Source organism: Thermomyces dupontii, assembly GCF_041956625.1.
Source record: "Thermomyces dupontii strain NRRL 2155 unplaced genomic scaffold VTN31scaffold_6, whole genome shotgun sequence".
NCBI classification, from domain to species: domain Eukaryota; kingdom Fungi; phylum Ascomycota; class Eurotiomycetes; order Eurotiales; family Trichocomaceae; genus Thermomyces; species Thermomyces dupontii.
The window spans coordinates 925,355-939,793 of record NW_027192312.1 but is presented as its reverse complement, the minus strand read 5'-3'; the positions used below and the strand labels follow the sequence as shown (position 1 = coordinate 939,793).

Genomic DNA, 14,439 nt, shown 5'->3' with positions numbered 1-14,439 from the left:
ACTTGCACATTGAAAACCTGCTAGCTAAATCAATTCCGCACGGTTCTGCGACAAGATGATGATAGTCGGTCGCCTAAAAGTCGGTCGAATCAGCCGGTCCATCAAGGAGCAATCGTCCCAGCTCGTGCCTGATATCCTGAGAACGGATTTCGTCCGCAATGGTGAAGTCCATCTGGAGGAACTTTCGAGCAACCGTTTCCTGAGGCGATACCTAAGTGTTAAGTCCGAACCCTAAACACACAGAGAGTAGCCTCAGGTTACGAGTTGTCCTACCGCGTTTTCAAGGGTGGCTTCCTCTGTTTTAGACAGTTTTGCACACGCTGCTACGAGATTTTCTCCCCGAGAAGCAAGAGTAGCGAGCTCATTTGCCCTGTTGACTATGGCAGAGTCGATTCCATTCATGGAAGCGCAGCTGTGGACATTAGCAACGGAGCATCTGATATGGAAGATGGAGGATTCATACAACGTGCCAAAACTTTGATTGCTTCTGCCGGGTAAGAAACTGCACGTTGTTAGTCCTGCAATCACCAGTGATTCGGGAGCTTGGTCGAACTTGTAGAGATATGTCACTTGATCTGCATCCTCATGGGCGTCTTTGTCCACCCTAATTTCCATGTGTCCGAAAGCCAAATAAGGCCTGGGACGAAGGAATCCGTGTTCAAAAATTTCATGAAAATGCGTGGCAGCGAGTACTTTCGGCCTGTCCTCGCCCAAGTTGAGAAGATATTCAAACACTCCGCAAGCTAGACCGGCGCCATCTGTACTTCATGATCAGAACGGCTGCACAAATTCTGATTTCAGATACATGTCCTGACCGCTAAGGTCGGTGCCCTTGCCAAACTCGTCGATAATGACTAGGCTTCGACGAGTTGCAAGCTTCAAGATCAACGAGACTTGTTGAAGGTCAATCATGAAGGTGCTCTGGATCTGAGACGCGTCAACGACTACCTTGGACAATAGCTTCGAGACAGCCTACTTTAGACACGGTCTCTGGAGTTGTGATGCGAGCCAGAATTTTGTCAGTGATTCCGATATCAGCACTTTGTGCTGGCACGAAACTTTGCAGATTAGTACGGAGAGACCAAGGCACTGAAGACAAAACAGTGTGCCACCGAAAGTAGAGTATTACTCACCTGCCAATCTGTGCTAAGAGAACAATCAAAGCAACCTGCACATCATGAGAAGCTGTTCAGTTTTCACCTGGAACCAAAAAGCATACCTGTTTCATGTAAATGCTTTTGCCCGAATAATTCGGCCCTGTCAGCAGAAGCATGCTAGGACCTGGAGTCCTCGCAACTTCGGGTGTCCGATCCTCAATGTCGTCTCCTTCAGGCGCTTCCAAAATCGCTGGGCCACCATGGAGATCAGCATCATTAGGCACAAAGGAAGGGACAATAAGTTCCTGAAGTGGATGACTGAAGCTGGTAAGTCAGTATGGACCAGTATAAGTTGGAGATCAATGATGTTACCGGCCGTCTTTGATTCGAATGATGTTCTCCCGGCACATTCGCGGTCGCGTGAATCGGTAGATGCTAGCAGTCTTTGCCATGGCAAGATAACTGGCAAATGCTACCTCAGCAGCAAGTACCAAGTATATATGTTATTTCCAGGCTTACCAGTCTAGCTCTCCACAGAGGTCTGAAGCCTCAGAAAGAGTCATCTCGCATGCCAGCACTTCTTGAGCGAGCTCATGTGCAAGCTCGATCTCCTTTTCTACGGAGATTTAGGTTCAACAACTGGGACGAATGTTAGGATAGCTAGGCCTTACCACAGATCATGCCATATATATCTCCCAAAGTCTCGTCCATTTCCCTCATCCGAGCGTCTTTGAAGTACACCCGATTCTCAGTGGTGAAAATTCGCTCCCAGCCTTCACCATCCCCGCTGTATGCCGCATCTCCATTCTCCCTGAAAGGAATGGCAATGTTAAAGCCAATCTGAGGGAAATAGATGATGTTCACATCAAGTTCCAAATCTTCGGGGATAGTGGATACGATATCGAGAGCGACCTGCCTTAGCAGGCTGTCTAGTCCGTCATATCTGTCTTTCAGAAGGTCCAATTCACGGTCGACTCCTGATTTAATGACAGTTCGTTGCTGCTCCTGTGATTCCTTCAAATCCACCTAAAGATGATGTCAATGGAAATCCTTTCCCCTAGTGAGAGCCTTACTGTTTTGTGGATCAAGTGTCCGACTCGACGCAAAGCTACTACGTCAAAGGCTTTAAGGATCTTTTTTTTCGTCAGTGTCAACATTGAATCACCCAAATGTGAGCACCTACTCTGTCTCGAAACGGCATGGACATTGGTGGCCATGATAGCTCTCGAAGTGTCTCCCGGATTTCAATTGCATGAAATGAGAACTGTGTTCTGTTAGTATCTTAGCATGGTATTGCTCCAGAACTGGCAGACCTACGATCAGCAAAGTGTCCCATACCGTGCCTTTGAAACCACCGAAGGCTCCATGTCCACTCTTCAGTCCTTTTCGGAGATTGGCCATGATCGGTCGGATATTTCGGATCCTCTTCATGATGGAACTGAGCCTTTCAAACGTAGGGGCATTGGAAGGCTGCAAGAACATGTCTACGATGCAGTGACGCTCTTCAATAACTTCGAGCTGAGTACTAGGGCGAAGGAAAAGCTGCCTCAGCCGTGCTTTTCCTTGCGAGGTCGACGCATGTTGATAGAACAAGCCATAGAGAGAAAAGTTCTCCTTGGCTTGAGAAGAAGTCTTGCCGGGTCCTTGGTTGAATGCGTTGGGATGAGACTCGGACTGAAGTACCTGCAGGGATGACAGCGTTTCTGGGCTGATATACCTGGAAATTACAGCGTTGGTCATAAGATCCAGACTGCTGCGTCCCAGTTGACTCACATGGTTCCTTTGAGGGAGAAGATGTTCAAGTATCGAATAGTAGATCCTCCCTGATTAGGATCTGTATATTCAGTTCGTCGTCGTTGCAGATACGTTATCACTGCACCAACACATCCCAGAGACACCTTGTTTTCAATGTCGATAGACCCAGCAAGACGGAGGAGCTTGCCTTTGTCTAAAGAGAAGCCCGTATTTTCAGGATTTATAACATCGTGCTGCTGCGTCAGGCCATTTCCCGGGACGAGAAAGTCCGCTGTGTCTGTATCTTCTTGAGAAATCTGCAAGGCGGCTAATTTGGATGCGGCAGCTTTGGCATTGAATTCTCGAGTGGGACGAATGTCGAGCTGATAGGGCAGATTGAACTGGGGTTCTATGTCCGCCGTTACGTCTGAACCCTCTTTGATGTGGCATGTCTTACCTCTCGATGTTGGCCGTTGTTGCAGCGCTGCTACAGCATCATCGGCGCGAGTCGAGCTGAGAACAGTCGTTGGTTTGATCTCGAGCTTCACTGACAGAGATCCATGTGTTGAGCCGAGAAGACACGGAGACCTTGGTGAATGAACACTCACAGATTTCAAGAATCTCTACTCCCCCATGTTGCACATCTGCGAGAATGTGTAGGGTTTCCTCTGCAGCGACATAGTAGCTGCAGCCCACTGTGCCGCTCTCTTTGATGTCTATGGCCATGACAACCTGCTCAAGATCATCATCCTCGCTGGGTTCTACATTACGAGTTTCAACGCTTCGCGCTCCAGCACCTTGCGTCGCAAAGGGAACAGTCTCAGCATGATAACCGCCTTCCTTGATGGCGTGCTCATGGGGGGTGCCGAATACAGAGTCAATTCGCCTTCTGAGCGATGCCATGATGACCTCGGCCAGGATGATGGAAGATAGACGGTTTATACGACTTTGGATGCTCTTGCTTTTGCTGAAAGCGAGGAATCCTGCTCCTTCCCAAAGAAGATCATTATCACGTGAGTGGATTCTCTATTCATGTACAGCTGAAGGGAGATGATCGACTCTATATAGATACAGTATTGTACAAGACATTAGTAGTATACAGGCACCAAGAAGAGTTCCCTCATGCATGACACCCAGAAGACCTACCCGAAACGCCCCGATAATATGCAACAGCACCAAAAATCATTCACTCATGACTGTGAAGGCTCGGGCACAACTTCCAAGCCGGTTTTGTCCGAATTGAACTTGACAAGGGCGGTTTGCCCAGAGGCGACTTCGCCACGGATGATCCGATCTGCCAATCGGTTTCCAATTTCCTTCGAAATCAGACGATTGAGGGGTCGAGCACCGTATTTCGGATCGTAGCCGCGGTCGCAAAGCCACTCCTTGATATCGTCATCCACCTTGAGAGTCATACGTCGGTCATCGAGCCTTGACTGGAGCTCACGGAGGCGAATGTCGACAATGTCTCGAATGGCTTCGCGTGAGAGTCGCCGGAAAATGATGAACTCGTCGATACGATTCAGGAACTCGGGCGGATATGATGATTGCACAACATCCATGACGGCCTTCTTCATCTCAGGAGAGACATCACCGTTCTCGGAGATGTTAGGGAAGCGAGAGTCTACACCAGCCAAGATATCGGCACCAAGGTTGGATGTCAGGACAATAATGGTGTTTCTGAAATCGACCTTGTGGCCCTGTGAATCGGTGAGAAAACCTTCATCCAGGACTTGCAGCAAGAGAGTGGAGATGTCCCGATGGGCCTTCTCAAATTCATCAAATAGCACCACGGCATATGGTTTGCGTCGAACAGCTTCGGTCAGTTGGCCGGCATCCTCGTAGCCAACATATCCTGCCGGCGCTCCGATCAGACGACTGACGGTGTGTTTCTCCTGGAATTCGCTCATGTCAAAACGGATCATGGCTGACTCAGTGGAGAACAAGAAGCCTGCCATCTTCTTGCATAGCTCGGTCTTTCCAACACCAGTTGGCCCGAGGAACATGAAGGATGCCAATGGCTTATTTTCACCACTTAGACCAGCTCTCTGCATCCGAACTGCGTTTGCAACTGCAGAAAGAGCCTCATCTTGACCACGCACGGATTGTCGTAGGGTATCTTCCATCTTGATTAACTTCTCAACTTCACCAGCCATGAGTTTCGTGACCGGAATGCCGGTGCTTCTGGAAACGACGTTGGCGATATCATCTGCTGTGACTGAATCGTGGATGAGCGTCTGGCCGGGCTTCGCCTCATCTACCTCTTTCGGTAGTTTTGCTTCGAGGCCAGGGATGATGGAGTATCGCAATTCACCAGCCCTAGCGTAGTCGCCCTCACGCTGTGCCTTTTCCAATTCGAAGCGGGCCTTTTCCAGCTCTTCCTTCGTCCGCTTGATATTGTCCAACTCCTCCTTCTCTTTGTTCCAAATTTCCATCAACTTGGATACCTCTTCCTGCTTTTGCTTCAATCGTTCCTCCAACTTCTGTCGGCGTTCCCTGCTGGTGATGTCGGTTTCCTTGCGAAGAGATTCCAGCTCGATCTGAATCGTCGTGATCTCACGGTCCAGCTCCTGGATCGAGTCAGGTTTCGACTCTTGCTGAAGGCGCAACGCCGATGCCGCTTCGTCGACCAGGTCAATCGCCTTATCTGGGAGGAATCGATCGGTGATGTAGCGGTTGCTGTATGTGGCGGCGGCAACCAGGGCAGCATCGGTGATTCGAACGCCATGGTGGACCTCGTATTTGTTCTTGATTCCTCGGAGGATCGAAATGGTGGATGCAACAGACGGCTCGCCGACTTGAATGGGTTGGAAACGCCGTGCCAGGGCGACGTCCTTCTCAATCATCCGATATTCATTGAGTGTTGTCGCACCGCAACATTGAAGTTCCCCACGAGACAATGCTGGCTTGAGCAGGTTGCTGGCGTCGATGCTGCCTTCGGCCTTGCCCAAGCCCAGCAAAGTGTGCAATTCGTCGATGAAGAGAATTATGCCACCTTCCGCATCCTCCACTTCTTTCAACACCGCCTTTAACCGCTCTTCAAAGTCACCCCGAAACTTTGCGCCAGCGATGAGCGATCCCAAATCCAACGCGATGACTCGCTTGTTCTTGACACTCTCGGGAACGTCCCCTTGGACGATGCGCTGGGCAAGGCCCTCCAAGATGGCCGTCTTTCCTGTTCCTGCGGCTCCGATGAGCACCGGATTGTTCTTTGTGCGCCGCGATAGTACTTGGATTGTGCGATGAATTTCTGCGTCGCGTCCAATGACCGGGTCGAGTTTTCCGGCCTTTGCCTTCGCTGTCAGGTCGATACCGTACTGCTCCAACGCTGGTTTGTTTTCTCCGCCACCCAGATTCATGCGGTATGTCCCGCCTGGTGGGTTAGGACGACTGCCGTTGGCATAGTGACGGGTTGTCGAAAAGGACGGAGGGAGTATGCGATTCGCGGCGAAGACAGAAGGCAAAAGCCATGGTGATCTCACCGTCACTGGCGCTTTGGAAAGCGCCGATGGTCGACCGAGTCGGGCTTGGACAAGCCTGAGTCTCGCGTGCATATTTCGCAATCGAAAGTCGACTGATTGTTCAGAAGAGGCATGCTCTACGTGCCCTCCGGGGACTTTTATTCTGCACCGGAGGCAAAGTCACCAAGCTTCTGGAAAGCTCCAAAAGCCTCCAATCATCGCTTGTGGCGGGTGCTGCCCGAAGCGGAACTGTGGCTGGTGCTAAGATGGAATCGGTGGCGGGGAACTTGAAGCTGTTCGACGTTTGTTAGTGGCTGGGCAGTGGTCACGTGGATAACCCCTCGGAGGAAAATTCTCAGCCCAATTTTTTGCTTCCCAAGCAAAGATCCCTTTCTCCAACCGCACTGCCTCTACATCTCGAACAAGCCCCTTTTCTCTTAATCACACCTAACTCTTCTTCCACAATGGGTTTCACTGACTTCACTTCTGAGGCTGGCCTTGCCGGTAGGTTGTCATTGTTCAGCAATTGGGGAGATTTGTACTAATTGCTTGTTCAGCCGCCAATGAGTTCTTCGCGTCTCGTAGCTACGTGGAGGGGTAGGTCTGAAATTTTCATTTCTCCTTTCGAGTATTGCTTCTACTGTCCCAATTGTCTTTTTCGGGCATTGGCTTCATGATGAGAACAAACTTTTGGTCCGTGTTTATGAGGCGGCTTAAGACACCGCAGCATGACTTACACAAGTGCGAGAAATCGCATCTCTGATCGTTTTTTGGCTTTTAGTTTTGATTTGTCCTGTTCTCGTTGGGCTAGATGAACATGTGTACTGATAGCGCAATATAGAGAAGCGGCATCCCAGGCCGATGTTGTGACCTACAAGGCATTCTCCAGCGCCCCTGACGCTGAGAAGTACCCACACCTTGCCCGTTGGTACAAGCACATTGCTTCGTACGAATCGGAGTTCTCCAGCCTCCCTGGAGACTCGTCGAAGCCCTTCACCGCTTATGGTCCCGACGCATCTGAGCTGCCCTCTCGTCCGAAGGAGAAGTCGGGCGATGATGATGATGATATGGATCTCTTTGGCAGCGATGATGAAGAGGATGACCAGGCTGCTAAGGAGCAGGCCGCTAAGCTTGCAGAACTCAAGAAGAAGAAGGAGGGAGAGGGCAAGCCAAAGGCGGTGGCCAAGTCCTTTGTTACTTTGGACGTGAAGCCATGGGGTGAGTTCACTTGGTATCGTCTGTGCTATGATCGAGCTACTAATAGTGATTGCAGATGATGAGACCAACTTGGAAGAGATGGAGGCGAATGTGCGAGCTATTGAGATGGAAGGTCTCGTCTGGGGCCAGTCCAAGCTCGTTGCCGTTGGTTACGGTATCAAGAAGCTCCAGATCAACCTCGTTGTCGAGGACGAGAAGGTTTCTCTGGATGAGCTTCAGCAGCGGATTGAGGAGGACGAGGATCACGTCCAGTCGACCGATATTGTAAGTCCATCTCGATCATATGCGATTGCGGCGTATATTTGGCTAACGTTTTCCACACAGGCTGCCATGCAAAAACTATAAGTTGATAGTTATGTGTTCATGAATCTATAAATCGAGGGATGCAGGAGTGCAATGCTATGACTTCCCTTCCAATTAGATGAGATGTAGAATGCAAAGTTCATGATTCATGATTCTCGAGTAAACAAATGGATCGCGGATCTGCATGTAATTGAACAGATTCCCGAACAGGCTAAGTCCCTTGGCCGTTTGGCCAAACTAGACCATTTACCTCCGTAGCTGTCAGTCCTAGCTTCACGTTTATCTGGAAACACTAGTCCAGCAACTTTCATGAAGAAATCAGCTTGATATATCCCTGATTCTTGATTCAGAAAACTTGGACAGCGGTCGCGTTTTTGAATCTTTTTTTGATTTACAGCGCACGAGTCCATCGCGAACCGGATTCTCCAACTATGGCTTTCTTCGCCCGTCTGCTCACATTATTGGGCCTCCTCCTCCTGGCACATGCGTAAGTTTATCCATAGTTACAATTCTGATTATTCCACAAGCTCAAAAAGAAAACTACAGGGGGTACTCTGTCCATGAACTCTCGGCACTCAGCAGCAACGCAGCTGCTCCGACGTCATCATCGCCAACGTCCATCCCACTCGACATCAAGATCGAAACCCTGACATCCGTTGTCCTGGTGTCCATTGGCCTTGTTCTTGGCGCTGATAAGCTCAAGCCGGTGACCTGGAGTGCATGGGCGGGTGAGATTGAGCGGGAAGGAGGAGCGAAGAATCCGTACCGAGGGTTGCAGGAGAGACCGGGGTTCTGGAATGTCAGGGTAAGTTTTAGTCCTGCTGGCAGATCAGGGGTAATTTGAGATTCGGTCTCTAACAAGGGGTTTTTTTTTCTTGTGTGGTGGTATATAGGAGAGCCGTAGGGAGTTTGCCGAGTGGAAGCAAGCGCAAGACAGTAATAAAGCTGCGAAATAATCATGATCGGTTGCTGCGCGACGTCTTGTAGCGCTGTGTATGATATCACGACGCATGTTGGATCGGCCATGAAATGGAAGACTTTCTTGATACGAGTGTTTATGTGATTTGTGCAAGTATACCGAGTCTCCCAACCCCCCTTGGTTGAGTCTCCTCTTCATGCTACGACGACGATTCCAATACCATACTACATGCCCAGCCTTCAATTCATCGCGTCAATATAAACATCGCTCCGACACCAATGAGGAGGCGATTCCCACCCAGGCGTCGACGTCGAGGACCGTGAAGAAGGTGTGGAGTATGGAGGATATGGAGGACGGGTAAAGGTAGGTACGATAGTTATGCCTCGGAGGTTTTTCGAGAGGTCACTTGCCAATCGCCATTCTGACGAGCCACTAGTGGTCAACATTACTAGTATTCGAAGGAGTGAACGTACAGTATTGTGGGTTGATACAGTAATGCTGCCATAAGCCTCCAAGCCAACTAGTCTACATAGGACTGTTCAGCTCTCAGCCTTATCTCCTTTCAAAGCGACGTCCCCTGTCTCAAACGTTAGGGAGACTAGCACTGTTGATAGCGAGGGTGATCGGCAACCGGACACTATGGAAAGGGAAATTCGAGCAGCAAGGTTTGAGGACGATCCTTCAGTTCGAAGTTAATGAAGACTAAATGAAGAGTACTTTGTACCTGACTGCAATATTACACTAGACAAGCTGGGAGGTGCTTCGAACTAGATTGATTGGCATCGCGTCAACTTCTCAACAAGGATCGTATTCCGTTATGCTAATAATTAATCGAACCATGTCAGAACGTCGTAGCTGAGCAGACTGATCGACCATAGCAGGAACAACTGCCAAAAGAGAAGTATGACCAAGGCCTTAATATGGTATGGATTTCTGTCATAACAAGACGCTCATCCCGGGTAATCTCCTAGCCGTCACTGGCCAGTCTGCAGCCAAGGGAGTGCCATCAAGAGATCAACATTCAGCGCAGAGAAGGACTGCGTCAGCAAACAAGTAACAAGGACATGGTATTTCCTGAAGGGGAGAACCATGGGATAAGGAAACAGTAACGAATGAAGAGATGGGGAAGGATTCCTGGAGTACTAGTACTCCTGGATACATAAGAGCTCCCAACACCTCCAGGATGAAAGACGAGGATCTCTCGAATTGGTTGCTTACTGAGAACCTGAAGAGCGATCTCTCCAGCACAGACCAGTCACGATCCATACACGATCAACAAAGTTTCAAAATGCGCCCCGTCCGCTCTTCTTCTGACTCTGTTCGCCGCTCTGGCTCTGGCCCAGAGCGAGAGCGAGGAGGGCGGTTCTGAGAGCGAAGTCACAGTTCCCTCGGAGGTAGATGCGATCCTGTGTGCGTCCTCGTAGAAAGCGGGCTGATAATCTCAAAAAGGGTCCCCTCGTCTCGAGCACCACCAGCACGACGACTTCCCCTCTGAGACCGAGTCTCAGACCAATTCAGCGGCTGCCCCAGACACGTCGGGCCTGGCCGACTCGAGCTCCGCAGACGAGTCGTCGTTGTCGTCGTCAGCCAGCGAGAGCTCTTCTTCGACCGTGACCGAGACCACTACTTCCACGACCGGAATGGCAACCGATACGGTATCCATCGTGACCGACTCGAAGGCGGCGACAAACACCCCGACTTCCACTACGTCTGACTCCTCGCCGTCTGCGTCTACGTCTGATGATGAGTCCGCCGCCGAGCCATCCGAGTCCGAGGACTCTGCAGTCATGGCCAAGGCCGGCCAGGTTCTGAGCCTGGGCATGGCTGGTGCTGCATTTGCGCTTCTCCTGTGAATACCCGAGTTCTAAACTTCTAATAAATTCGCAACCACTCTCTATTCCCAGCCGAGAATCCTTTCCTGTTACTTTCTAGGCCTTTTCACTCGGCAGATGCTGTGGTTTCTGTACTATGATGACGGACAGCGTATGCCATGTTTAATATGTCAATATCTGGAATACAATCATGTTAGTCGACCTTGATCTAATTAACCTAGGTATTTATTGTCCTTGAATCAGGGTGCATTGCAAATGAGGTCGTCCGTACTGGAATCATGTATGACCAGGATGGCACATATTCCGTACAGAAAGCCTGCAAAGATCCATCACGTAATCGCTGCCAGACCTTCTTGCTGGGCGATTGATCGATCAACAACGAGTGAAACCTGTCAAAAGAGAAGCGTTCCAAAATTAACCCCAAGCATGACTAAGCGAGTGGCTGGAGATGGAGTGAATATGGGGTCATGCAAGATGCCCATCACATTCACGCCTTTGCAGCTCCAGCCAATGGGATTGCCACAAAAACAACGACATTCCCTTGCAGAGAAGGCTGCGTCAGCAAACAAGCCTTGCACCTTCCCGAAGTGGAGCTTTGCCAGGGAAACATGCGGCGTGGAAACAGAGCGAAGAAGTGAAGATGAGAAGGGAAGGAGCGGCTGGGGTGCTCCTGCCGTCCCTGCCACCCTGAGATAAAAAGGCCCTGCTGCTCGGCAGCTTCAAGCAGTTCCAGGATCCCTCTGTTTATCTACTTTGCTTGACTTTACCAGAAGAGCAAGCCTTCATCGCCGGTGTCCATACTAGTCATACACAGTACCAGTCACAAAAAGTACTATTCATCAACAGTCAGACCACCATCTTCACACAATGCGCTCGGCTGCTCTTGTTCTGTCTCTGTCCGCGCTGGCTCTGGCTCAGAGCCAGAGCGTCCCCCAGGACGATGCTCAAACCGTTACCGCTCCCACGGTGGTAAGTGTGGTCATGTCTGTTTACTCAAAGGACAACGGCTGATCGTCTCAAAGGATAACCCCGCCACGACTTTCCTCACTCAGACCAACACTCTGGGCGTTGTGACCGGTCAGCCTGATCCAGTCACCTCGCAGCCCGATGTGGGGACTTCGCAACCCCCTGTGGACTCGATTCCAGCCGACCTGAGCACTTCGGTGGTGGTTCCATCGTCGTCGGTTGCCGGCAACAGCACTGCGACTCCGACCCGGACTCGCACATCCTCGACCGAGACGGAGACCGACTCCTCGACTTCCACTTCCACGTCGTCGTCTGAGACCTCGGCGGCGAGCTCGTCCGCTTCGGCCAGTGAGTCTGAGGACGCTGCAGTCATGGCTACTGCTGGCCCAGTTGGCCTGGGCCTGGGCTTGGCCGGTGCTGCATTCGCGCTCTTCCTGTGAAAAGTGGAGTTTGGATTCGCAGCTACTTTTGCATTTTCAGATGAGAATCCGCTCTTTGTCTTGGCTCCTTTCGGGGACTTGTCTACTCTGCATATCCTGTATTCCTTATCTGTACATGCATGATTGACGGCGTATGCAATGTTATAATGTTAGTATTAATGGAAGCAATGACTGCATATCGGTACGTTAGAGCGTGAGGCATTCGAATCGTACATGACCAAGGACGGAACAGGAGAGCCTGTTGTATTCCTGTAGAGTAGTAGGTAAAGGAACTGGGTCTTCGATTACAGTACTAGTAACGTGATGCGGTTTTCCAAGTGGTCCACGTAATTAGCAATATGTTGACAGTGAGACTTTCGAATCCAAATTGCTCGCCTTGCAGCGTATTCGTCATCTCCTGATGGAGACCAAGCCAGATGTCATCATCAGATGCAGTTGTCCGCAGTTGATCGAGCTATGCTAAAAATGGAATACTTATTGAGAACGCGTGACGCGTAAAATACGCGAAATTTCAGGAGAAAACATTCCTATTTGGGTTCTCGTGTCGTTAGTTTCCACATCGGGACTAGTTTGTTTGGGTGTCTGCTCGTCTTTGTCTTTTCTCCCAGGCAACCTGCTTCTGATGAACGCGCTGCAAAGGCTGGATACTTGCATCCTTTGACTGAGTACCACTATCGGAGAATCTACATTGACGTGTGCTTGGCATATCAGCACTGAGAGGTCCGGAACAGACCTTGTCATTCCATCGGCAGACGGCTAGCCATCCAGGCCAGGGGCGCGGATAGCACAATCCGCGTCACCTTCACACAATGGTATGTGACCGAACTTATAATCCCCGCATTGATATTGGCACCTAGGGGTTGTCTTTACTTGAGAGGAGTAACGGCGCATAATCATGTCAGGTCCCCAAATTGCGCCGTCTTATCGCGGACCATGCGGATCTGCACCACTCCGACCTACCTCCAAACTACCTCTTCCCTCCTGGCAGCAACAACAGCCACTCCGATGACCTGACACAGCTGACCATTCTCCTGACTGGACCCTCTGGGACGCCTTATTCGGAGGGTCTGTGGCGGCTACAGCTCCGAATCCCCGAGGACTACCCAAAGAGTCCGCCGAAAGCGTACTTCAAGACGCAGATATGGCACCCAAACGTCGAAGAATCTACTGGCGCTGTATGCGTCGACACGCTGAAGAGGGATTGGGACCCGAAGCTGACGTTGAGGGATATCCTTGTGGTTCGTCGCCTGCATTTGTCTTTGGATTATTTGTTTGACTGGTGCTCGCGCTGACATCAGGTGTAGACCATTTCATGTCTGCTGATTCAACCGAATCCGGATTCCGCTTTGAACTCGACCGCCGGTGCGCTGATGCAGGAAGATTACAATGAGTTCGCGCGGCGGGCGAGATTGATGACATCGATCCACGCGCCGATTCCGCAGGACATGGCGGATGCCGTGCTGGAAGCGAAGCACCGAGGAGAAGATCCCGAAATGATAGCCCGAATGGCGAAGGCGCAGACAAACGATGCTTCCCGACCGGCTTCCCCAACGGCATCGGCAGTAAGAATGAAAGAGACCACGTCAGCGTCTACAGAGCAGCCGGATGCAGACATGTTCTCCGACACGGAAGACTCGGTGGAGGACGACACCAAGGAGAATGATCCGTCATTATCACCATCACCGGTAGCAATGCCACCACCGCCGAGCCCCCGCCGGCAAGGTGCAGGCAAACAACCTCTCTCCGTGCTGGCATCTGCCCCATTCGACGAGGCCGACATGGACGTGGACGCCGGCCACGACGAGCAGCATTTCGACAGAATGACCGATTCCGAACGAAACATCGCCGCCAACAACACCGCATCCTCCTCAGATCCCTTCTCGCAGAAGCAACCATCAACCCCGAGAAAGAGCTCACGCAGCAGTCTCTTTTCCGAGAACCATCGTTTATTTCCTTCCACCCCTCACCAACATCGAATATCCTCTCCCAGCAAGCCAGGAGCCTCATCCTCCACAACTCCTACAAAAACAACAACAAAACCAGTCATCTTCTCCCCCCATCGAGTCACAAAGCCCAGCCAAGCCATCAACCCCAGCATCCGAAAACGACCCTCCACTTTCATCCTATCCTCCTCCTCCAGACCAAATCCCTCCAGGAAACCGCGGATAGGACTCCGCCGGTTATAACACTCATTCCATTTATTTCCTTTTCCCTTCATTCCTTTCGTCTCGTCTCCTTTGTGTTGATTCTTCTTGTCTTCCTTCATCGCGATTGTTTTTTTTTTTTTTTTAAACAAGGCTTGATTGCCTCAACACTCATTCATTCATTCACTTCATCCTTGCATTATTTATTTTCCATGGGCGCTGGCTGGCTGGCTGGATGGATGGATTCGGGAGAAGATCGATCATACCAGGATTGGCATTGGACGGGAGATGTACATACGAGTACTTTCAATGGTCGAAGGTTTCC

General features: G+C 50.6%; 6 protein-coding genes across 6 annotated transcripts; 4 read left to right on the top strand and 2 right to left on the bottom strand.

Annotated features, from left to right (window-relative positions):
- Window positions 1-73: 73 nt before the first annotated feature.
- Window positions 74-3,557, bottom strand: VTN31DRAFT_6197 (uncharacterized protein; the record flags this gene model as incomplete). The annotated part of the gene is made up of 17 exons (XM_069406780.1): window positions 74-199; window positions 274-412; window positions 464-502; window positions 554-758; window positions 816-927; window positions 977-1,058; window positions 1,134-1,168; window positions 1,220-1,415; window positions 1,470-1,559; window positions 1,617-1,713; window positions 1,769-2,123; window positions 2,171-2,230; window positions 2,281-2,361; window positions 2,415-2,814; window positions 2,871-3,240; window positions 3,289-3,378; window positions 3,440-3,557. The coding sequence occupies 17 exons, from the start codon at window positions 3,555-3,557 to the stop codon at window positions 74-76; spliced, it is 2,595 nt and encodes an 864-aa protein (XP_069259279.1).
- A 464-nt stretch (window positions 3,558-4,021) lies between these two features.
- On the bottom strand, window positions 4,022-6,385 carry VTN31DRAFT_6196 (uncharacterized protein; the record flags this gene model as incomplete). The annotated part of the gene is made up of 1 exon (XM_069406779.1): window positions 4,022-6,385. One exon carries the CDS (start codon window positions 6,383-6,385, stop codon window positions 4,022-4,024), a length of 2,364 nt encoding a protein of 787 aa, XP_069259278.1.
- Window positions 6,386-6,756: 371 nt separating this feature from the next.
- VTN31DRAFT_6195 (uncharacterized protein) lies at window positions 6,757-7,855 on the top strand (the record flags this gene model as incomplete). Its single annotated transcript, XM_069406778.1, has 5 exons — window positions 6,757-6,796; window positions 6,850-6,889; window positions 7,134-7,510; window positions 7,566-7,774; window positions 7,835-7,855. The coding sequence occupies 5 exons, from the start codon at window positions 6,757-6,759 to the stop codon at window positions 7,853-7,855; spliced, it is 687 nt and encodes a 228-aa protein (XP_069259277.1).
- Window positions 7,856-8,244: 389 nt separating this feature from the next.
- On the top strand, window positions 8,245-8,769 carry VTN31DRAFT_6194 (uncharacterized protein; the record flags this gene model as incomplete). Its single annotated transcript, XM_069406777.1, has 3 exons — window positions 8,245-8,300; window positions 8,360-8,618; window positions 8,707-8,769. The coding sequence occupies 3 exons, from the start codon at window positions 8,245-8,247 to the stop codon at window positions 8,767-8,769; spliced, it is 378 nt and encodes a 125-aa protein (XP_069259276.1).
- Window positions 8,770-11,431: 2,662 nt separating this feature from the next.
- On the top strand, window positions 11,432-11,970 carry VTN31DRAFT_6193 (uncharacterized protein; the record flags this gene model as incomplete). Its single annotated transcript, XM_069406776.1, has 2 exons — window positions 11,432-11,533; window positions 11,587-11,970. The coding sequence occupies 2 exons, from the start codon at window positions 11,432-11,434 to the stop codon at window positions 11,968-11,970; spliced, it is 486 nt and encodes a 161-aa protein (XP_069259275.1).
- Window positions 11,971-13,340: 1,370 nt separating this feature from the next.
- VTN31DRAFT_6192 (uncharacterized protein) lies at window positions 13,341-14,156 on the top strand (the record flags this gene model as incomplete). Its single annotated transcript, XM_069406775.1, has 1 exon — window positions 13,341-14,156. One exon carries the CDS (start codon window positions 13,341-13,343, stop codon window positions 14,154-14,156), a length of 816 nt encoding a protein of 271 aa, XP_069259274.1.
- Window positions 14,157-14,439: the final 283 nt, after the last annotated feature.